At 39.5% G+C, this 24,154-nt stretch overlaps 1 protein-coding gene across 4 annotated transcripts in view; it reads right to left on the bottom strand.

Annotated features, from left to right (window-relative positions):
- Window positions 1-252: 252 nt before the first annotated feature.
- The window catches only part of RP1 (RP1 axonemal microtubule associated), a 192,610-nt gene continuing 168,708 nt past the window's right edge, over window positions 253-24,154 (bottom strand). For all 4 annotated transcript variants that reach the window (XM_035125531.3, XM_060277835.2, XM_035125532.3 and 1 more), the window contains 13 exons: window positions 23,728-23,854; window positions 22,447-22,595; window positions 15,685-15,892; window positions 14,764-14,823; window positions 12,609-12,787; window positions 10,762-10,978; window positions 7,445-7,590; window positions 7,193-7,268; window positions 5,418-5,496; window positions 4,951-5,194; window positions 3,840-3,918; window positions 1,650-1,725; window positions 253-517 (listed from right to left, as the gene is read on the bottom strand). In XM_035125531.3, the coding sequence (XP_034981422.3) occupies window positions 463-517; window positions 1,650-1,725; window positions 3,840-3,918; window positions 4,951-5,194; window positions 5,418-5,496; window positions 7,193-7,268; window positions 7,445-7,590; window positions 10,762-10,978; window positions 12,609-12,787; window positions 14,764-14,823; window positions 15,685-15,892; window positions 22,447-22,595; window positions 23,728-23,854 (1,695 nt within the window). In that variant the 3' untranslated portion in view covers window positions 253-462. The remainder of the gene's footprint in view (window positions 518-1,649; window positions 1,726-3,839; window positions 3,919-4,950; window positions 5,195-5,417; window positions 5,497-7,192; window positions 7,269-7,444; window positions 7,591-10,761; window positions 10,979-12,608; window positions 12,788-14,763; window positions 14,824-15,684; window positions 15,893-22,446; window positions 22,596-23,727; window positions 23,855-24,154) is intronic.

The raw sequence follows: 24,154 nt of genomic DNA, 5'->3' as shown, positions 1-24,154 counted from the left end.
CAAGGAAATTTCCATAGTTATCAAGGTGACATTTGGTCCAGTAGAATGACTGGGCAAAACAAGTTCCGGGAAAGTACTTGTGTTTTTCATTTATTTAAAAATATCTACCTTGGGATATATATATATATATATATATATATATATATATATATATATTCCTCACTACATAAACTGCATTTACTTTTCTTTTTTTAAGGTGAGAACAAATCCCAAATATTGTGAAATGATGGAAAACAAACTTACAAAACCAAGTTGCAACACCGTATCTCTGCTTTATTCATGTTTGGGTACAGGTGTTCAGAATTCCTGGTAACATTCTCACTCGAATATTCAAATATGATGTATTGTTTTGATATTTCTTTGTGATAATTATAGTTCTTTCACAATTAGAAAATACAAATAAACCCAATCAGCTTGATGTTGTGGGGAAGCATGTTCAAATAGGATTCTCAGAGTGCATAATTACACGGAAAGCTGCACTACGGTACGTCCATCATTTTCATCTTTAGCCAGCCACCTGGTGAAGAAAATACGCATTGTTGTTGGAAGTGATGGTTCACACATAAAACTACATGAGTACTGAATTGTTTCTAATTTTAAGGAACCTGGGTAGCACCTTGTACTGACAGTGGAATAGTTATACATCACTTAAAACCCACATTTGGGAATGCCCATTTGAAAATAAATAGCGGGAGAAGGTTGGAGTAGGCAGTGATATGGATCCATTGACCAGGGATGATCCCTAAACTGACTTCAAGAAGAACTGGCAAGGCCAAGTTACAAACAAGCACAAAACCTTTCAAAATAAACCAATAAACATAAAATATCATTTATTTACTGAGTGGAGTAAATCTGGCATATCAGGAAACAAGCTTGCCTTGGGTTGTTGACATATACGGTAGGGTGCCTATGCAAAATTAACACTCTTCTGCCACTTCTTTATGCTGTATGTTGCTTCTAACATTTACTCGCTCTATGTATGTAAAACCTTTTGCATGGACTTAAAGCCTGCAATTGTCCATGGCATGGGGGTCTCCCTAGGGAACTGAAGGCAGTTGCTTTAGATGGTGTGTGTGTTTTCCAAATCACCACAAGGCAACCATACATGTACTAGCTAAGAGCATGGAAGCAGCATTATTAAATACTTAAGTTTTATGATCCTGTCTTGTGGATTTATACATAAAAGAAAAGAAAATTTTCCACTCCACTTTCCCCATGTGTTTAAGTAACCAGGCTGTGGATTACTGACTTGCCTCTTTTCTATACGTGAAACAGAATTTTCATTGGAATTGAAGGGAAGTACTGAGGGCCAATGAAACAAATTCTTGATTATTTGTAGACTGAAGAATGGGCATACTGATTCTTTCCATTTCCTTGGGTCTGCTTGTTTTTGGAAATGGATTGAGAAGGAGTGCCATCAACATACATTTTTATGTGGAAGATTTGAAAGTTGCATATTTTCTCTAGTCTGTATAGTATCAGTTTACTGATACTATTATTTTTGAAAGCTGTAACCATCTGTAGCATTCAGGCTATAATAATAATCCCACATGCCTGGGAGTAAACCCCACTGAATTCAACAGGACTTGCTTCTGAGTAGACATGGTTATGATTGTGCTGTGATCAAGTTTAATAACTGGGAAACAAACCGGTTGCAACTGAAGGAGTATAATTCATCCGTAGACACATCTGTGATTTCTACTTTTTCCAGAAACCAGCCGCTTGCTGTAAAGAAAGGACAATAATAAAGTATGTTCACCTCTGAGTACCGATAAACCTGAAGAACATAATTCTAAATTTATTTTTCAGTCATAGCAACACATTAAAATTGGAGAAAAATTTCTAAATGAGAAACATTATTGGCTATTTTGACAGTGATTGTCAAAAACTCAGCAAATGTTAACATTTACCATGAATTCTTAAGATATTTGGTTACAGTGGCCAGTGCTGCCAGAACATTATGATATTTACCAGTAAATCACAAGGCCTACTCCTGACTTTATAAATAAGGATAGTAAACAGTTTAATTGTAAACTTGGAAAAATATGTCATTGACCATATTGGTCTGGTAATTTTTTATTTTAAGCCCTGTGGCACAACCATTGTTGACCAACTCTTTTAAAATATCCAATTTTTATCAATGACAACCATTTACCTGTAAAATATACTGGTCACTACCCTGTTTCTCATATTTTAAGACATACCCATAAAATAAGACATAGCAGGATTTTTAAGCATTCAAGGAATATAAGCCATACCCCGAAAATAAGACATAGTGATAGGCGCAGCAGCAATGCTGGCCGCGGCAGGAGGAGGAGGAAAAAAATAAGACATCCCTTGAAAATAAGCCATAGTGTGTTTTTTTGAGGAAAAAATAAATATAAGACATGTCTTATAATATGAGAAACACGGTAGGGGACAGACACAATGGGGTGGGTGGGTGTGAGAATGGCAGACTAGGGTACTTTGCTGATCTACTTGCAGATAGAGATACCAGCTTGTTGCATAAAATTGAATTCTGGGGTGCTTTCTTGTGAACAAATGTTATTCTGGATCAATGCAGTAGCCTGGCACTTGAAATAACAGGCTAACTTCTCATCTGTAGATAGAGTGATGTGCCACCTGCAGCTCAAATCAAACTGTAATACATATTTTCAAGTTAAATTCGAAAACAAGTCTCACTACAATATATGCCATAGAGCAGGTGACATGTAACCAGAAATAAGTGCCCTGCCATTTCAAATGACATCTGCACAGCAGAAGTTTATATGGGGGGGGGGAATATCCTCTGACTGCAAAGATTGTTTATTGGCACTGATTTCTTGGAATAAAATAAGTCAGTTAATATATCTGCAATAGCTTCAGATAAATCATAACATAAAATGTCTGAAAAGCAATTTATTCCCTCACAGTTCTGGACATTCCTCACTCCAGCCTGGTAAATACTGACATTTACTTATAAATGATGGAAATCTGGGTGAAACTGGGTCATTTATTGAAGAAAAGTAGTGGTTCTTGAAATGTACTGGTACATGTCAAAATTGATTGTGTCCTGAAGTTTGCTTTGAACATTCTCTGACAGTTATGGGGAAAACATCGTGATTAAATCTTTTTATCTTTTTTTCTTCCAAAAACTGGTTTGAGAAGTTAGTAAATGAAGCAAAGAATGAAGCAATATGCGGAGAAATGGTGGAAATCAGATTCAACTTCCCCCCTCTAATTTAAAATGTTATCTAATAACACAGTAGCATGCAATTAAATGGATTTTGAGAAATTTCTGAGAAAACAATACAGAATTCATGAGACATACAAGTAAAGAGAATCAATTTTCTTAAGGAAGCAAAATAGTCTTAATAAGCAAAAAATACATTTCTTCTTGATAGATTTCATTTAGACTTGTGTAAATCAAAATATGCGGATTTAAAACACACAAATGCTTTCCCTACATAATATCTGACAGTCAAGTCACATGCTATTCTGAGCACTCTACATGCATAATATGTTACATTGGTTCCGGCAATGTTATAATTCTCTCTTTTTTTACATTTATATCCCACCCTTCCTCAAATTAGCTTATAGTGACATACATTGCTCTCTCCCCCATTTCATGCTCTGTGAGGCACATTAGATTGAGTGAAAGTGACCAACCCAAGTTGCCCAGTGAGCTTCATGGTGGAATAGAGACTTGAACCTGGATCCCTCAGGGCCTAGTCCAATATTCTAACCACTGCACCATAAAGCGCCTGAGGGAGATTTGAGGCATTTCAAAATTGAAGGTGTGGATTTATATGCATATAAATGTCAACAAGGATATGCAATAAACCTACAGGTATACTTACCAAATCCTTTCCCATCATGTCCAATTTCAATTTTCTGCAGCCTTCCAACATTCTTTGTTTTGATTCTGAATGTGTCAGTCTTCAAAATAAGAGAAGCAGCTTTAAAAATATGACAAGTCTATGTCTGCAAAACAGTATGCTTATCTGGGACTGGTTTAAATTTATCTGTGTGCAGGGGGTAGCGGATGGCTGGAGGAGTGCATTATTGCTACTGTTCCTTTTCTGGTACAGTTGTACGCTGCTAATTTTCAGCTCTTCCCTGAAAACATAAAACATGTACTTTCCACTTTAGGTTTTGAAGATATCTTGACATTTTATTGGTTTCAGAACCCAAGAGGTGTTTTCTCTCTGGTAAGTGCATTATGAATTGCCAGTCAGGTGAAGAAACAACACCTTCTGTTTTCATTTTTTTAATTTATCTTTTGTTTATGGTACCCAAACCTACCTTTGGAAACATAAAGATAAGCGATTTGACTCTAGTTACAGTCAAATCTCTCAAGTGGTATACAATTTGGTTCAGAATATAGTTTCACTTCCAGTGTTCTTGGCTGCGGCAGCACTTTATGTGCATCAATAGTACATTTCCAAGAAGCACCACAACCTCCCACAACTGCATCTTTCATCTATAGGTAGAAGATGCCCTAAAGACAGCAGTGAGTATGGTTTCAGACAGATAACTAAAACAAGGCTAAATGGAAAGTGGAATCCTTTCCCTTTTATAACCTAAGGCTTCAGCACTTCCTTTCATTTGCAGGCAGGATGAGATGGAATCAAGTCACAGTCTGACCAGTATTTTACAGGTTTGTAGCTTAGGATCACATCAGGGTTTTGATCATTTAAAGGAACATTCTCACATGTGGCAACAAACTCAGGATTGCCCTGATCCAATAGGAATCTGCAGCTAATCGTGACTGAGGGGCAACCTGTAGAATCCAAACACGTGTTTGTCTCATTTGCATCACAGACTTAATCGTGTTTAGTCAGACGTAAGCCAGGTAAGTGGTGGACTTAAGACTGCCGCCTAAATGTAACACGTGGACACCTAAAGGTGTAATGTATGAAGTGCCCTTGAGATATAAAGAATGGAAAACATAGACACTACACTATTTACCTTTGCTCTTTCAAAGGGATCTCGATGATCTAGAGACTCCTTGAGTTGAATTAACTGAGATGTGTCCTTGTCTCCAAACAAAATTATATGCACATTTGCGTCAGTTCCTGCTCCCCTTTTGTCACCGGTGTACACTTTAATAATATGCTCTATCAGATTTTCTGAGCTACTGCCTTCTTTGGTAATAAAAGAGAGAGGGATTTCTTTCCTTATTTCAGGTTCATTAGCATCCAAAAGGAATATTCTAAAAAGAAAAAGATTGAGGATCAAGCCACATAGTGATGGTTAAAATTCAATATGGAACTTAATAAGGAAAATGGAGAAAGAAATATATTTAATTTCTACAGAAGTGTATTAACAGAGATATTCAATAAATATTACGTCACATGCTATTGGCTAACATGCCATGCAAGTCATCAAACATTTAGTGTGATTTATATACCGTATATATATATAAAAAAACTCACTCATTCACTTCAAATATGTATACAGGTTCGTTCTTGGGGGCTTCCTTCAGGTGGAGTGCTTTAATATCCAGTTTGCAAGCTACAGCAGAAGCAAAAAGCAATGACAACAATTTGCTTCACATCAGATATTAATTTGAATCTAGTACTATCTAATATAATAATATTAGATATCAATAAATGGTCTTTCCACCCTATTAAATCTCCTTGCACTGAAAAGATGTACTTTTGGGCCGCAATGGGAGCTTTTGTTCAATTGTGAACAGCAAGCCCATGTGTAAGTGTGTGAGGACAATTCTGTTTGAGACCAAGGAAGGGCCAAAGGGTTAAAGTCGCCTACTGCTGCATCATGATCCCCATACAGCAGGGCATAACAGGGCAAAAGGTAAAGGTAAAGGGACCCGTGACCATTAGGTCCAGACGTGACCGACTCTGGGGTTGCGGCGCTCATCTCGCGTTATTGGCCGAGGGAGCCGGCATACAGCTTCCAGGTCATGTGGCCAGCATGACAAAGCCACTTCTGGCGAACCAGAGCAGCACACGGAAACGCCGTTTACCTTCCCATTTGGTGCGGTACCTATTTATCTACTTGCACTTTGATGTGCTTTTGAACTGCTAGGTTGGCAGGAGCTGGGACCGAGCAACGGGAGCTCACCCCTTCGCAGGGATTCGAACCGCTGACCTTCTGATTAGCAAGCCCTAGGCTCTGTGGTTTAACCCACAGCACCACCTGCAGGGCAAACTGAGGCACAAATGTCCAAGACCCAGACACTCCTACATGATCAAGTCCTATTGGGATGATAACTTTGAGACTATTTTTATCATACTGATTTTAAGAGGATCAGTTGAGTTTAAATGCATTCTTTTTGTTCGTTCACTCTGTACTTGTGCAGTGTAAGGATTGAAAGAAGCAAGTTGGTCATCACAGAAAGGCACCCTGGCTCTAACTCTATACCAGAAGTTGTAGCCAGGCCCAGCAACCACATGCTTGAGGAATAAGTAAACAATTGATTTATTTCAAGCTGCTTTTCATTAATATATGCAGCGCTCTGTTTTGTTTTAACTTCTGCTTCTTTAATGCTTTACACCACAAGCCTATGCAAGCCTTCTCAAAAATAAGCCCCACAGAGTTCAATGTGATTTACTCCCAGGTAACTATGACTTCAACTTTAGTGTTTTAAACTTGTGGTTGTGATCTTTGTGCCAGTTCAGCACAATGAAGTCTTGATATGATTTTATTTACCAAGAAAAACAGATGAAAAGTTTTGTTTACAGTATAATGATCTGATCATTCTCCCCTTTTGCAAATGGGTGTTCACGGAGCAGTTTGAGAAGATCTTGAATTCCAAAGGTGCCTAATTCAGAAACTGATAGGACTTCGATAGATTCCTTCTAATAATGGTCACCCCCAAAGCAAAGGGTGCTTCTTAATTAATAAAGCACCCAGAGTCCTAGCTGCATCCCTGCCCTAGACCTGGTCATGTATGTATGTATGTATGTATGTATGTATGTATGTATGTATTGTTTGTTTAAAATTGCATACTGCCCTTCATCTGTAGGTCTCTGTGAGATTCACAACATAAAAATACAAGATAAAAAACACAAAATACAGAATAAAAACAAGAACATAAACAAACCAATAAGCCCCCTGCTGGTGTTGGAAAAGCAGCTTTGCCTTGCCACATGTGCAGCTACTGCTATTAATATTAATGTCTAATGTAAATACAAATATTAAGAAGCTATTTCAGCCGTATCTTCATAGTAAAAAAAAAACTTACATTGTTTGCTTCCAATGAGTAGTGTAACTTTGTGTAGCTCCCCCAAATCCACAGCATCTATCTGACCTGTAAATGACTAAAAAAAATCCAGCGATATTTAGCTTATTCTCTCTCTCTCTCTCTCTCTCTCTCTCTCTCTCTCTCACACACACACACACACACACACACACACACACACACACACACTTCTGTAATAGGTTTCAGGTACAAATGTAAATGACCATTCCAAACATCTGTGAAGAAGTGAATTACCTCCCTGTCTTTTCCTAGCTGAGATGGCAACAGAAGCTTCCTGCTTTCAGTGTCACCATTGGTTCCGTATATACACAGAGACATATGTACCGAGCTGATTTTGCTTGAGGCATCATTGAAGAATACTTTCACATCATATGTAACAACTGTAAAATAGAAAGGAAAGCCAAATCCAAGAAAACACCTTGTGTAACTATTTTGTAATTCATTACTTTATAAATTTGCTACCGGTACCTTCCATTTGCCACATGCTAGTCTTGACATTGTGTATGTGTGAAATTATCCTTAGAGAGGCATTTAATGGTGGTATTCAACTAGGTTTTACTCAGAGTAGACAAACTGAAATTAATGGCCCAACTGAGTCAAGTTCACGAACTTCAGTGGGACTACTCTGAGTAAAACATAGGGTTCATTCATATGCACTTTCATTTGCCCCACCACTTTCCCCTGGGGAAACCCAAGGTTTAGCACTGAATCGGAACAGATGGCAATGGAGGTCTCTGCAGATTGCCATTTGCTCCGGTTTAGTGTTAAAGAGCAGGTTTTCCCAGGGGAAATGGTAGGGCAAAAGTAAAACTGCTCAGACCCATCGCTAGAAAGCATGGGAGAAGTGGAACTATGGATGAGGCTTTAGCTGACCATCACCCCTATGTGATTAGGAGCAAAGGCCTTTTCAGCTCCCACTTCTTAGCAATTCACTGAGGAATACTACAGAGGACACATCCTGCTGAAGAGCCCCTATCCCCAAATGCCTAATTCTGTTTACATTCTGTAGTTTAGTGCTCATTTCTGTGTTGTTTGCTTGAAGGGGAAAAAATCTGTTTGCAAATAATATGGAAATGAGTGCTAAACTTGCACTATATTCCACTATAGCTCCAGAAGTGGCTTTTGCATCATGTGAAAGCTCAGATTTAACACAGAATTCCACGGGGAAAAGAGTTTTAAAAGGAATAAACTGCCATGTGAATGCAGTCTAGTTCATGGCCTTAATGTACAAAATGCTCTGTCTTTCTTATTAATTTTTATAGAAATTCACTGGGGTAGGTAATTAATATAACTCTATTTTGGGCAACTGAAGCTCAACCAACTGCACCACACTAGCTAGGCTAATGATTGTGTAAGATGTGGGTTTAATGAATGTATAAATGTGATGAAGAGCTCATGCAACTGCTTTATAACATTCCAAGATCCAAATTTATCACCATGAATTTTCACGGCATTATTGCCACTACACTTTTGGAGTCTCTTCAAAAGCAAGACAAATCTGAGGGTGCTGTGGAACAAAATATTTACAACATGCAGAAACAGCCACACAACTACTGCTCATGACAACTACCGGTACTGCTAAGAACTGATCTTCAGGCCAATCTATCTGCACTACTTTATGCACTCTGGCCCCTGGATGTTTGTAATAATAAACTAAGTGGCTTCTTGAGAATACAGTCCTTTGCCCACATCTGGATGAAAAAAATGAAACAGCAGATGGTTGATTGGCTTACAGAGTTAGGAACTCAGATATATTGCAGGGATAAGAGCTACAACTGCTAGAGTACTGGGTTGTCAAATTCGCAAGCCAATCACTACAAAGATTTTAAGCTGCTTAGGTCCCTCTGACTTCAGAGAAAGTGAATTACCTTAAACCAAGTACTCTGACTGAACTAGCTTGGGCACGCAGCTATTAATATTCAGGATGTAAACTGTGTTTCCAAGGTGCATTCAGGTGAGGACTTTAAATATATATTTAGCATTACAGATGATATATATTCAGAAAAAACATATTTAACATTGATTTGATTTTCCAGGAAGAAGAGTTGTGTGTATCCAGTTGAATATTTTGGTTAATTATATTTGCTTGATGGTGTACGTGAGTGAAAGCTCTGATCGTAGGTAAAATTTTATAGGTAAAATAGTTATTGTAGCAATATGTATTATACCCTTATGTATAAAATCTCTCCTGCTCCCTCTCACTTTGAAGTACTCTTCTGGTTCATACGTTCACCATAGATGACTTGTATCTATAGATGAGTAAAACAGATTCCCACCCCCTTCAGGTGTTATGGGTCAAATTTCCAAAGTGTGATTCAGAATTCATATATGCCCCTAGTTTAGTTCACTGCATACTTATCTCATCCAAATCTGCATAGCTGCCAATGGATCCCATTTAATAGTGGAATTTAGTGGTATTATTGGATTCAGTATGGCACATTATAAATTTGTGTCATAAATAAGTGTAAAATTAGGTGGGAATAAAAGAAAAATGTACATAAATTAGGCATGCCATATTTAACACAAACATGCCTTTCATGTAGCTTTTATTGCAATTATCTATTTACCTATAGCTAATTTATCACCTGCTTTTGAATTGATTAATAAATTAATTAAGTGACTAATGTGCATATTGCAAATAAACTAACATAGGCATCATTTTGATATATTGGAAAAATGAGATAATATATGATCTAATAAACAAAAGTTACTACTCATTACAGCTGCTTGAAAGTTTCCTCCATCATTTTTTCATGTGATGAAACTATGGTTGAAAACACAGTGAGGTCACTTGCCCCCCACAACATTTCAAGTCACGTTTGCATGTTGCTGTACACACTAGAGAAGATAGAGATGTTTTCACCTGATGCATACTGCCTGTTTGGTTTCCCTAGGCCTGCCAATGCCTCCACCTGGAAATTCTGTGCCTAACTGAACACTGTGACTATGCTGAATACAGGGTCTCCCCAGATCCTAGATATTAGGACAGCATCTCTAATAGTATAAGCTTCTATGCATAGCTGGAGTTTGGGAGTGAGAAAAAGAAAGGTGAAAACATGAAGCCATTTCCTAGCCTTGCTGAAGGGAAAGCTATCCCCCTAGTTAGAAGGCAATCTATCTTTTTTTTTTTACTTTAATATGTCAGAATCAGCGTAACTACAGAAAACAAACCTACTCTTAATTCTCAGCCCAATAAATGATAATGTTCCTTTAACATTTAACCTACAATTAAACCAATCAAAGCTTGTAACTCTATTAGACAAATTCTCCATTTTTTGCGTGTTTGGGGGGTGTTCACACACGAGAGACAGACTGAGACTGTGTGTCCATATTAGGGCTTAATATAGCTGCAGTCTCAGTCTGTTTCATGTGCACAGATGACCCTCCCCACCACCACAAGTGGAAGGATAACTTGTGTTGCTGTAACTTTAAGTATTTTCTTAAAGTATTTTAAATGTGTGCTTAAACCATATTATTTTATTACAGCAACTTATCTTGGTTTGAATTGTAATAACAGAGGTCTTCTATGCCTGATGCCAATATATACCTACCGGAAAGTGCTTCCCTTAATGGCCATTCTACAGGGAATTCAATCCATTGGTCTCCATTAAGAAGAGGAAGTGTTTTATTTATAGAGAGATTAAAGGTGTCCAGGGTTACCGTGTTCTGCATTTTACAATGATGAAACAACTGGGATATGCTTTCTCCCAAGTGATGAAGCCCAAACGTCACTTTATAGAGCATTCCCAAATCAGCTGGGAAATGCACCTAGAAATAAACAACACGGCAAGTTGATCTTTTGAGTGATTCAGTTGGCTTTAAAGGATATTTTGATATGTTATTTTCTTAAGCATTCTACATCCCTGCAGAACTCAGAGGGAACACAAATGGCCAATATAGATTGTTTTGCGATTCTTCCTCTGAGAGCCCAGTTTTTCTTCTCCCCACTAAACAGCTAAATTTACTTGCTGGCTTTGCAAAGTAAACCCTCAGTATGGTGATGAGGACATATATAGGGCTAGATGCCTTAGCCCCACTGAAATCAATGGGACAAGTTAGGCATATCTTAAATCACATTGATTTCAATGGGACTATAGTATCACTAACAAGCAGAGCGATCCTTTGGTAGTGGGGATGGAAGTTAATAGTGGAAGAGCTGGCAATTCTTCCACCATACAACCCTGCCAGTCTCCTGTTGCTACAGTGTATGGTGGGCGGAAGGGCAACTGGAGAAAAAATAAGTATGGCAGCTCCAGGACTGGTGTATTTCCTTTTCCGTCCTGGGAGTACGTCAAGGGGAAAGGATGGTTTTGGATCTGGTGATCCCAACAGGGACATATTCCTCCTGTCTAATTTTTGGCTGAGGTCACCTACCAAGATGACCAAAGCCATTTCAGCCCCACAGCCAGGGCAGAAGCCAGGCTGCAATGGGTCTAGAACATCAGTTTTCTCTAGGAAAACCTGGAACAGAGACACTTTCACTTGTTCCAACACTATGGTCACAAAATGAATACTTGGGGTTGGCCAAACACCATCAGATCTTGATAGGGCTTTTCTTGAGAGGGTGGTATAACCACTGTCTCCTTGAAGCCTGATGGTTTCATGCCATGCTGAAGAGAGGCATTAGCCACAGCAATAACCCACTTGGCCAGTTCGTCTCTGACTGCTTTTATTAGGCAGGCTGGGCAACAGACTAGAATACAGCCAGTGGGTCACCTATCACCAAGGAAACTATCCACTTCCTCTTGTAACATATGCCAAAAAGAATCCAGAGAAAAAGAGGGAGCCGATGATGAAGTCACAGACTCAGAAGAAACAGCACATGCATTCAAGTCAGAATGAAAATTAGTGATTTTATCTGTAAAGTGTCTTGCAAACAGGCCAACAAGGGATGTGAAATCACTCCTCTCTGGGGAATTACCCCCCAAAGAAACCTTCAATCACCTGAAACAATTATGGTGGATAACTCTTCACAGATGCAATAGTATTAGAGGAAAACCATTTGTTTGGCAACTACACTGCCATGGAGTACGTTCAAACTGGGCTGTTGCCTGTCTGATTCGTCACTAGCTTTCCACCAGTATTGCTCTACTCAATGTCCTTCCAGTTTCATTGCCCAAAGCTCTGAGGAAAACCGGGGGGGGGGGGCACACCTGGCTTTGCTTCAACATAATTCCCACCATATTGCCAAGAAAATCCCCAAGTGCTACCATAAAATCATTGGGATTCACCGGACTCCTCAGACAGGCCATTTTAATAGGTCCTTCACCCCTGCAATAGAGTTGGTTTGTTAGCAACTTAATCTATGCAGATGTATGCAGCTGCTAAATTAAGCCTATAAAAAGCTCATCTACAAAAAACATTGGCAAAGATGATAACATAGTATACATTATTTTACATCATATGTTACTTGGTCCTCAGCTTGATCTCCTACTTTATCCTCCAAGGAAATTGGTTCAGATTTGCCATTGCATCCATAAAATACCAAAACAAGTTTAGAAATGTTTCCCCAAGACATCTTAAATTCTTCTGATGAATTTTCATGACATTCAGTGAAATAAATCTTCCATGAACCTTCTGAAAAAATGAAATTGAATAATATTATGAGAAGACTAAACAAGTTTTTGTAAATAAAACCAATGGGAAAGAAAACTGTAAGTTAAAGGATTATGGATGCTTCTTTAAAGCTTTAAAGCTATGAAGGGATAAGCTCAGTTTGTAGAGCATGAGACTCTTAATATTAGAGTTGTGGGTTCAAGCCCCATGTTGAGCAAAAGACTCCTGCATTCTAGAGGTTTGGCCCCTTCCATCTCCACAATCCTTTGATTCTAGAGCAGGCTTATATTATTATTATTATTATTATTATTATTATTATTATTATTATTAACTTTGAGACATTGGAGAAGAATTAACAATGCTTGAAAAATAATATGATAATAAATAGTAACTGACAGACAATTGCATTATATATATTATAAACAATAGTACCGTATATATTTATTTACATGTATAGAAACCGATAATGATAGCATTTAAGAGTAAATATTCTCAAATAGGGTTGGACAAAAAGAAACAAACAAGAGAAAAAGATGAAAGGAAAAGAAAAAAAATAGCTTAATTGATTCTTTCTAGAGTAAGCCACTCCAGGGATGCATAATTGACTGCTATTTGAGATTTGCATCCACAACCTTCTTTTTTTCTTCTTTCCAAATTATATTTGGTTTAGAAGCTTTATGGAAAGATTGACAGTTCACTTACACTACTTCATGGAAATGCATAGAAAATAGTTTCACATTTTAAAATACGAAAGAAACACAAAAGTTTAAATGAAAAACCATAACTCCATAACAAAGAAAATACTTTCCGTCTGGCACTGAATGAAAGTGTTTGTTATAAAATCAGAACTGATCAAATTGCACCCTGTAGTGAGCATTGTTGTACTGTACAATGTCCTTTAGCTTATCATCCAATAATACATTAAAGGTAAAGGTAAAGGGACCCCTGACCATTAGGTCCAGTCGTGACTGACTCTGGGGTTGCGTGCTCATCTCGCATTATTGGCCGAGGGAGCCGGCGTACAGCTTCCAGGTCATGTGGCCAGCATGACAAAGCCACTTCTAGCGAACCAGAGCAGCACACGGAAATGCCGTTTACCTTCCCGCTGGAGCGGTCCCTATTTATCTACTTGCACTTTGATGTGCTTTCGAACTGCTAGGTTTCGAACCGCCGACCTTCTGATCAGCAAGCCCTAGGCTCTGTGGTTTAACCCACAGCGCCACCTGCGTCCCTTAATAATACATTAAGGAGTTCCTTTTCTGTTTTATACAGATCACTTTGTTGTCTTCCCTCTCTTACTTTCACTATTTTGGCAAATTCAGCAATGAGTTGTGCTCCACCCTCTCATCCGTTGCTCACCAGTGGATGGTGAACTGATCTTTTCCCATCTCTGGCTAATAGCAAATTGTGCCACTCAGGAGCGGAGCAAGCAGGGGGCGGTATGCCCCGGGTACCGCCCTGGAGGGGGTGTCACTTGGGGCCGCACCCCCACCCTGCGATCGGCGCCTCAAAAGCTGAGCCCGAAATCTTGCTCGGCGGGCTGGCATGCCTGCGGCTTTCTTTTGTATTTTTCTTTCTGAGGTTGCCAGACTGGGGGCTGAGCTGGGTCCCTGGGAAGAGGTATGGGGTGGGCTAGGCTAGCGAGGCGCCACGTTAGTGGCTGGCTGGCGTGACACCCCTCCCTCCTAACTGGCCCGCCCCTTGCCTCTGTGGCTCAGCCCAGCAACCTCGGAGAAATAAAAAATACAAAAGAAAGCTGCGCATGCGTCGTTACGTGGTGGGTATCACCGCCGCCCCCACACCTCCAAATCCGCGCGCCTCCAGCTACAAAACTCCAGGTAGAAAGATTGCAAAGTTAGAGCAAATCCCAAAATATGGTGTATGTGTATGTGTGCGTACACACACACACACACACACACACACACACACTTTTGATAGAAATATGCTATTGTTAGAGATAGAATTCTGATTGACACAGCTACAGTGATGTAAAATACCTGATTTCATCGGTTGCTTTTGTAACAGTGAGGCAGTGGTGCGTCTCCTTTCCTGTGTTTCTAATTAAAACAAGATGGAAGGCTGCATTAATTTTGCAAAAGAATGTCTAGATAACCATGAATGTCTGTATCATAGATAGGGAACTTGAGGCCCTCCAGACATTGCAGCACTCACTATAACTGCCATCATTCCTCACCATTATCTATGCTGGCTGGGACCAATGCGGATTTGGAGTCCTACAACATCTCGTGGGCCGCAGATTTCCTATCCCCTTTACAATTCATTTTAAAATGTTTTATTTAATATTATTCCTAAAGACTTGGGAAATGGTTCCTGGGGTGAAATTAACGAATTTTGCTGTGGGCTTGAAAGACTCCAGTCAGCTTCCCAGGACTGGTTTAGCATGCTGGCAGGGTCTTTCCTGCCTCAGGTGACGCAAAGGAGGTTTCAAACTCTGAGTAATAAAACAGAGTTATTTCCAGAGTTCAAGCCTGGAAAATCCAAGGCAAACTGAAGAGAGGGAGAGAAAAAGCACCTACCACTAGCAGCCGCTAATTTAATCAACAGTCAGATCAATGATGCTTCTTCTCATACTGTAGGTGGAATGGCTGTGAACATTCCATGCCATTACAGTAACTCAACCAGTGGTTTAGAACAGGATGGCTTGCAGACAAATGACAGGAAATCGGTGACAGAAAATTCCCATAAAAATTGTATTCCATTTGGTTGCAAGTTCTAACAGTTTATTAATATTCTTTATTCTAACTGCTAAGCTGGCCAAGGCCATTGCTGTGGTAAGCAAAGATTCTGCATGGTCTGCTTTCTGTTATAACAGGCTTATAATAAATAGAAAAACTGGCAAGGTCTGCAGTTCTGAAGGAGATTCTCAGCAAATAAGTAATGTCTCAAACAATACTGACCTGTACCAGTCAGAGTTACTGAGGCACATCTTTTCCTATCAGTTCTGTCTCTCAGCCATGTTTGAGCCATAAAAAGTATCTCCTTTCCTGAAAACTTTGGCTCCTTCACAATAATCTTCTCAAGGTGCCAATCAGAGCCTTTTCCTTTTTCCACAAGCAGCTCAGATAGAGTTCCAATATCTACGGCTTCCACTTGAAAAACATCCACCTGGAGGGATCACAATTAACATTCAGAGGGCTTAATAAACAGAATAGTTAGGCTGGAGCATCATAAAATGAAACTGTCAAGCATCTAAAAGCAAAAGGACACCAAAGCTTAGTGTTTTATTATTTAATGCTGACAGACACTAATGAGGAGACTTGGGAAACCCAATTCACTCACAGAGCAAAACTAAATTAGAGTACATTGACTTCCAAACAGAATGAATTGGCATGATCCAATGAAATCAATGGACCTCTGTGAACACATGCATGCATAGAAAAGAATGAGAATCTGCAAACACATGACTTGGGGTCACCGCCATTGCTTTGCTTCATACACGTATCCAATTGTTAAGGGTTATGCAGAACTGAGGGACAATTTACAAAGACAGATTTACACAAACACTAATAACTCTAGAAACTATGATTCTGCTACATAAATTGGTCTTATTTGGAGTTAGCCACCTATTAAGGTCAATTGGACCACTTGTCAATGAGCAGGTCATGGACTGCAGTTTAATATTTAGAGAAATTTGCACATTGCAAATTGCTGGGGTGGAGCAGAAGAAATAACCTCTTGGCAGTGGCCTCATTGCTGCTTACCAAAAGGGACAAGATGATGGTGAGGTCAGGGCTGTGTGGGCACAAAAGCAAAGCCAATCTAGCACTCCAGCCACTGTGCCTGCATAGTCCAGGTGTCTCTGTGATCTTGCGCCATCCGCTCCTGGAAAGTGGCAGCGATGCTCCAACCAGAAGGCTATTTGCGCAACACCACCACACTAGCTGAGCTGCTCCCACCTGTTATGGTCTGTCTGAAACCCCAGCAATGAAATACCCTCCTAGAATTTGAGACATTTGTCTGCTACCATATCATTTGTCATCTATGTGACAGACCACATAGTGGATTAATATGAATTCTCTTCCACTGTTTTACTGCTGTTTTCATTCATTTTGCTATTTTACAGATTAAAGATTTCATTATGGGCTTGCCTTCAGTTGTAAGCCACCTTGGGGACCTGTTGAAGGAAAATTGGAGTACAAAAGATATCTTAAAAGGGGTAAAACAATAAGTTTTAAAAATTGTCCTGCTGCTTCTCTTGTTGAAACTGTAATGCTTTGAAGTATATGTGTTTTATCTTCTTGGTCACAGAGAGAAGTCCCAAACTGAAATTTCAATTGTTCTGTCTTAGAAAGCAAGCAAATTCCCTTTAAAATCACAGCAAGCCCTTTCATACTTTCATTTCCACTGATATAAACTCCATATTTTTGTGATATCCTTAATGTACCACACATCACCTTAATGCACAGAAATGTTTCCCAAAGCCTCATGTTCTGAAAATGCCAATCAACTTTCTTTAACCTGAGTTGGCTTTATCCTGCATTTATCAACGTCAGCTCCGAAAGCTTTCTCTTTCTCTTCATAGCAGCAAGTAGCTGTCTTATCAGCAACAGATTCAAAATAAACAGTCTTTGCATAAACATCAATCACATATCTTCAATAGTTCAGATTTGATGGTTAGTTAGCAAAAATATTCCCAGCAAAAATGGAAATGAAGAATCAGGCACACCATATCCCTCATCTTCAGGTCTTGAATGTCAATTGCTTCCCATAGCCCTTAATTTCTACTCATTTACCATAATCCCCACTTTCAATTTTAAATACTTCCCTAGAAGCTAAAGGAAACTGTTATAGCCAGGCTTGGATTTTATTTTATTTTTAAAGCTGAAATACATAACTCCTAGTTTGTGGCCTGATTATTCCCCTCTTTCTTTTGGAGATACTTTATTCCCTAAAATAGAATTACAGAGATGGAGTCTGGTGGAAGTGGCATAAAGAGCATCGTCCTTAATTTGAAAACTGGGACGTCTATGAATAGAAATAGCAGTAAAGGGACCCCACAAATGGCTAGTACTTGCCAATCGTCTCCTTTTACAAATTCTGGTATATATTTTCCTCTATAAGGATTTGCATTTAACACCTTTTGACATCCAAATGATAGAAAACAATATAGATAAGATGAAGAAACAGGAGAATCTTTTTTAAAAAAAGAAAAGAAAAGAAAGACTCTACTTAATATTGAAAAAGTAAGGATTCGAACTTATTTCAGATGGTACTAACGAGTTTAAAACAAGATTTTGCAAAAAGTAAGAGTAACTTTAGCCCTATTAACATGACACATTGCTCACATTGAGGGCATAAGCAAGGAGCAGGCGTGTGCTTTTAGCCACACCTGGCCATCATGTCTTTTCCTTTCAGTAGCCATATGTCACATGTGGTTGTGGGAACAGAAAATTTAATGCATGAACTCCTGCTCATGAAGAGGGGCTCATTGCAATCAGGTTGTGAGCAGGAACTTGTGCATTGGTTTTTCTGCCCCCTCAACCACATGTGACATATAGCTACTGAAAGAGAAAGGTGCAACATTGGGAGTGTAAGATTCGTGTGACCAAAAGGCAAAGGTGTTTCTTGAGAAAAAGTTGGAACTGAAGCCTTCATTATTGGGAGTTGTTCCTATATGGATGCTAGACTAAAAATGGTATAAACAGAAACTGGTGTAACCTGCATACATTATATGGAGCTGGGCTAAAAACATGCCCCCATTCTTAGCTCTGCGCAGCTGTACCCTATAAATAAGAAACATATGAATAAAGTTATTGATTTAAAGAAAGCCAATAAAGAAAACTGGAATGACTACAACAGAAAAATAATCCAGGGGGAAATGCAATCTATGTCACTAGAATAAATATACGTTTTATTTGCTTTTGGTAGAAAACCAGAGTCACAGAGACCTGTAACCTTGACTTTACAATAGGCAATGGCTCAAATACACAGACTAGAGGGCTCATTTTCATGTTACATCCTCCTTGGCAGGGGATGCTGGGAAATATCCACAAGTGGTGACCATAACATGCAAGAACCACTCCTGTGGTCACTGTGCCAGCACAAGCTGCTACAATTATATGGAAGAGGGCTGCTGAAATGGTTAAATTATTACTTTAAGAGCTGCCGAAGAAAACACATTAGACATTAAGCTTTATTGATTACTTAGTTATTTGTTCTTTTGGATTTCTCAGGAGGCTTACTCACTGGGGAGTCCTGCCACTGAGAAAGGCAGGGAATAATAATAATAATAATGATAATGATAATAATAATAATAATAATAATAATAATAATAATAATAATAATAGGGGAGCCTTGCACTTCAGTAGCTCTGGTCAATAGCTCAGTTTTGGGAGAGCACATCCCAGATACTGCTGCTGGGGGACTGCAGGGTTTCAGCTTGTACATGATGAAACTGCTAGGCAAGGTTTTCCTGAGATTTAATCTGAAGTGTTGTCTGGATGCTGGTGATAGCCAGCTCTGTCTTGCTTTCTCATCTGATCGCAGGAGGAGACTGGTGGTTTTGAACTCTGTCAGATGCAGATAGGCTGGATGCAGGCAAACAAGCTGATGCTTAATATCCAGGAAAGATGGAGGTAATGATGGGTGGGGTTTCTACTGATTTGCGCAAAGTGCATAGCCTTTGTTGGATGGGGTTGTACTCCCAATAACAGAAGTACAAAACTTCAGGCCCAGAGGCTGAATGTGGCTCTTCAGGCCTCTCTATCTTCTGCCTCAGGATTCTTCCCAAGCCATGCTCCTCTCTAAGCCTGACCTGCACCTGCAGGAGCATCTACCTGGTTTTTGTGCTGCTGGTTTATGCTATTTGAAGAACTGCAGTTAATGGAATCATAGAATTGTAAAGTTGAAAGGGACACTGAGGGTCATCTAGTCCAAATGCCTGCAATGCAGGAATCTAAGCTAAAGCATCTGTGACAGATGGTCATCCACCTCTGCTTAAAAACCTCCAAGGAAGGAGAATCCACCACCTTCTGAGGGAGTTCAACTCAGTGTCCAACAGTTCTTACTGTCAGAAAGTTCTTCCTAATGTTTGGCTGGATTCTCCTTTCTTGTAACTTGAATCCTTTGGTTTGAGTCCTACCCTTTGGATTAGGAAAAAGCTAATAGGATCACACACATAGGATCACACAACAATATTGCTGTTGTTCAGATGGTGCCAATCAGCCAAATGACTAGATGAACAACTTTTTGTTTGTTTCTTTTCAGACAAGCCAATAGACATGTGAAGCAATGTATTGACTTGCTCATCTGCTCCATAGGCTCAACAAGGTCTTCACCTGGTCCTGTCACACACAGCTGTAATCTTCAGATTACTAAAATGCAATCAAATTTTTGACTGTCATTTGTGAAGCAATCTTCAGATTACAGATGATGCTCAGCCAAGCCAGGCAGAATCCAATACAAAGGGCCCCAGTTTCCTCATCTCTTGAAAATGTATTTAAATATTTCAGACATTCTGATATATTTCTACATCATTAATCTGCTGTTTATAACAGTCGTGGCATTTGTATGAGGCTAATGCCATATTTTGACATGATATTAAACAGGAATTTGGTTACATTGAGTGGCAGTTACTGTGGAGTCAGGGGGGAAATTATTGCTAGGCAAAGCACATTTTAAAATGTCACAACAACTGTTAAGGTGTAGCATGCAAATTCCACACCTGAGATAATGTAAAACCCTTCACTTCCCTGTTTCCAGGCTCCCTTGCTGCAGAGGAGGAAAGGAAAAAAAACCTCAAGGTACATATATGCTTGCCTCAAAATGAGTCAATTCTACTGGAGTTTATTTTCTGTTTTTAGTTTAAGGAAAAGAAAACACACATAATATACAAACATACAATTTCCAAAAGTAAACATATTAAAAAAATAAGTCACAGCTAAGGCAAGGATCAATTGATCCCATCATATTTAAAGACTGATATTTTTCAGTCATGACCATATAAATCAGTCAGGAGAATAGAACATTTTTATAGGCAACCACACTCACTTAGTGAGATAATTTTGTAGGATCTCTGTAGCAAACACATGGCAATATTGATAAGGATTTATTAGGAATGCTTCTATCCAGTTATATATCTCCTGACAGTTCCTGTGCAATGTTATATCAAATAATGAAAACAAATGGTGTGTGTGTGTGGGTGTGTGGGTGTGTGAGTGTTTGTGCGCGCGCGCACACACACACACACACACATGCTTAATTCCCTCATGAACAAAGGGAAGTATAAGAAAAATGTACTAATTAAATAAACCCTTGACTTTGCACTGAAATTCAATCCACAATTTCAGCACACTTCTGAATTGGCATGCAGTATTCCATGTTTTCCAATTCAAGGACTATAATATATGGAGGATCTGTTTAGCTATGGGTGCCCTATAGAACTTCTGCCTTTCTTTCCAAATCAACACAGTCAGCCCACACTCCTCCTGTGTCACATGACAAAATGTTTTTGATGCTTAATGGAGTTTCAAAAGCAGTTATCGAGGTGATAGAGTAGTGGAGGCTGGTGTTTGGGGTTGTCTGGTTTTTTTTAAAAAAAAATCCATAAATCTCACTGGGTATCTGCAACCTCATGTGCATGCCTAAAGGACCGCTGTGGATTGTGGCCTTTTTCCAGAGGAAAACATCCTGGCATGTTCACAGTCAGTGAATCTGTAAAGGTCAGTAGAAAAATCCCCCGGGGTGTGGCCCAGCAAACTGGTTTAGCTTCCTAATGTTGGAGAAAGGGGTTTGTGGCTTCATGAGCTTACGATCCACCCATCACTGGTATATTTTAAGAAATACCAAGAAAGAGACAAAATTATCCTATTGAAAGTACTCATTAAATTGCAGATAATAATTTAATTTTATAATATTGTCTGCATATGTAAAGTATTGCTCAAGGTAGTTTCGTGAGAAGCTGAAGCTTTTAGAAGCTTGAAGGCAGCAGAAGGAGATGAAAATAAAAGTGCATGCAATAAAGAAAATAATATATTACCACAGTTTAAAGCTGTGGTATAATTACACAGGCAAAGACCTCTCTCATGACATCTAATTAGGAAAGCAACTGCTTGGTAGAATGTGATTCATTCTCCTTTGCATGTAGGGGAATGCTCTCTGCTATACATAATCTACCAGTAGTAAAGAGCAGGTTTACCCTTACAAAAACTACCTAGAATCTCACATATAGCCATGACAAATTTTCTAGAGGAGCCTGCCCTCCAGACATTTTGGACTACAACTCCCATCAGTACCAGCCAGCAAGACTAGAGCTGATGTGAATTCCAATCTAAATGTGTCTTTTCAGGATCCATTGTATTCCTATAATTGTTATTTGCTTTAACAGTTTTTCATTCTGAATTTTAAATCGTTGTAACATGCCCCAGAACCTGCTGAAGGGAAGGTAATAAATTTTATAATTATAATAATAATCCAAAACATCTGGATGATGCAGACTGGGGAAGGTTGTATTGGCGAATCTGCAGTAAATGTTCTAAATCTACTTATTGCAGTGAAAGATTACATGGCCCATCTTGTCACACACACCCCAGGGTGGCACCTGGGGTGGCCTGCTCCCTCTGCCCCCCCCCATACGCCACTGTGCACCTGTAGTTTCTGCAATGCAAAGCATTACAAAACAGGTATACAGTAGTTGCAAGACAGTGCACCTAGCAACCTACCTTCCCCTTGGCGAAAATGTCCTTTCCATTCCTAACTAATTTCCTCTTGCCAGTGTCTCCCATGGATCCTTTCAAAGTGACGTACACATCTGAGTCTGTTCCTGATTCTGGGGAGGAGTCCGTTGAGATGTACAGAACATACTGTTTAACTGTAGAAAAAGCAAGAGGTATTGACTCTCACTCAATAATCACATACAAGTTAATATCACTATACTTTTATTAGGAGACTGTTATTTGCTGGGTGGGCCTCAGCTTGCACAGCTATGGGCAGGACCTCAGGGAGGAAGCCTTGGGCTTGGTTCCTGAGCACTTTTTACAATATTAAGGGTGGCATGTAACTAAGTTTTGCTCACAGTAGGCACATTGAAATTTGTAAGCAGGAGAAAGTTAGGTTCATTAATTTCAGTAGGTCTACTCTGAGTTGGCTGCTACCCTAAGAGCCTTTCTGGAAGCCCCTTATCACTCCCAGGCAAAAAGGTAGGGTGTGTGCATATGAGTGTGCTGGCCATGTGCTGGTCTGGAGGATGGGTATGTGAGTGAGAAATGAGGTTGTCCTTGTGGGACAGTAGTGAAAAAAGACATACTAGCCAGCACATTTTCCTGCAGCATTGCTAAGCCCTCTCGGCGGTCAGGGATTATACACAAGAGATCTGTCTTCCCTTCTTCTAGCTCTTCTTCCTTGAATAACTTGTTTGTGTGTGTGTGGATCTTCACAAGTGGCAAGTCTACTCTGCATAGTGCAGCAGAAGAAGTGGCTTTTACATGGATTTATAATGCTGGCATTAGTATCCACTCTGAGTGCTGAGGACTTACTGAGCTATTCCCACCCTGTGAATGGTAATTTTAGCTAAATGTTGCACAGTAAAATAAGCAGAACTATAAGATTTTCCCTTTTCTGACTTTGCCAGTTCTCGTGTGACACCAGCAGCCTTTCATCGGGCTGTAACAGAGAAAACCATTGGCTCTGCTGAGAGATCTGCTGCATAGGACTTCTCCTCTCCCTGAATTGTTTCTATTCCAGCTGGTCAGAAGCACCACTGGTGTAAGTGTTTTCTTATTTTCCTCTTCCCTACTCTTCCCATTTTCCTTTTTTATTGTGTATTTTTAATCTTTAAGTTTGCAGGGACTGGAGTGTGTGTGTGTGTGTGTGTGTGTGTGTGTGTGTGTGTGTGTTACAAATCTGATGAAAGCAGCTCTGGGAGCCTTTTTGGCTGAAGAGTGAGGTAAAAATGCTTTGATTGAAATAAACAAGCAAACAGATCTGTGTGGCAATTAACAAACCTGCTAAAAAGTTGCAGCCAGCTGTGAGAACTGGAAGTTCAGCCATTGTGCTTCCTTCAGCATCTGAAAAATCTCGGACACACGGGAATTCCAGGATTTGTTTGCTTTTTCTGTGCTGAAGTTTCACCTGTACAGAATGAGATATGTATAGATCAGACCAAGCTCTATGTAGGCCTGTGGTTTGTTTCTGGGAAGCTCACAAACAGGGCATGAAACCAATGGACACACCCTATGGCAGAGATGGGTGGACCTGTGTTCTCCAGCTGTTCATCATCCTTGATTGTCAGCTTCATGGGCTGGGGCTCCTGGGATTTGGAATCTAGCATCATCAGGAGGGTGAGAGGTTTTCCAAACCAGTCCTATGGTTTGGTCATATTGAGAGAATCAGCCCTAAGACCCAGACTCCAACCATCAGTTCAGATCACTG

The sequence above is a fragment of the Zootoca vivipara genome, chromosome 8 (genome assembly GCF_965207765.1).
Source record: "Zootoca vivipara chromosome 8, rZooViv2.hap1.1, whole genome shotgun sequence".
Classification (NCBI taxonomy): domain Eukaryota; kingdom Metazoa; phylum Chordata; class Lepidosauria; order Squamata; family Lacertidae; genus Zootoca; species Zootoca vivipara.
This window is presented reverse-complemented; position numbering and strand designations above follow the sequence as displayed.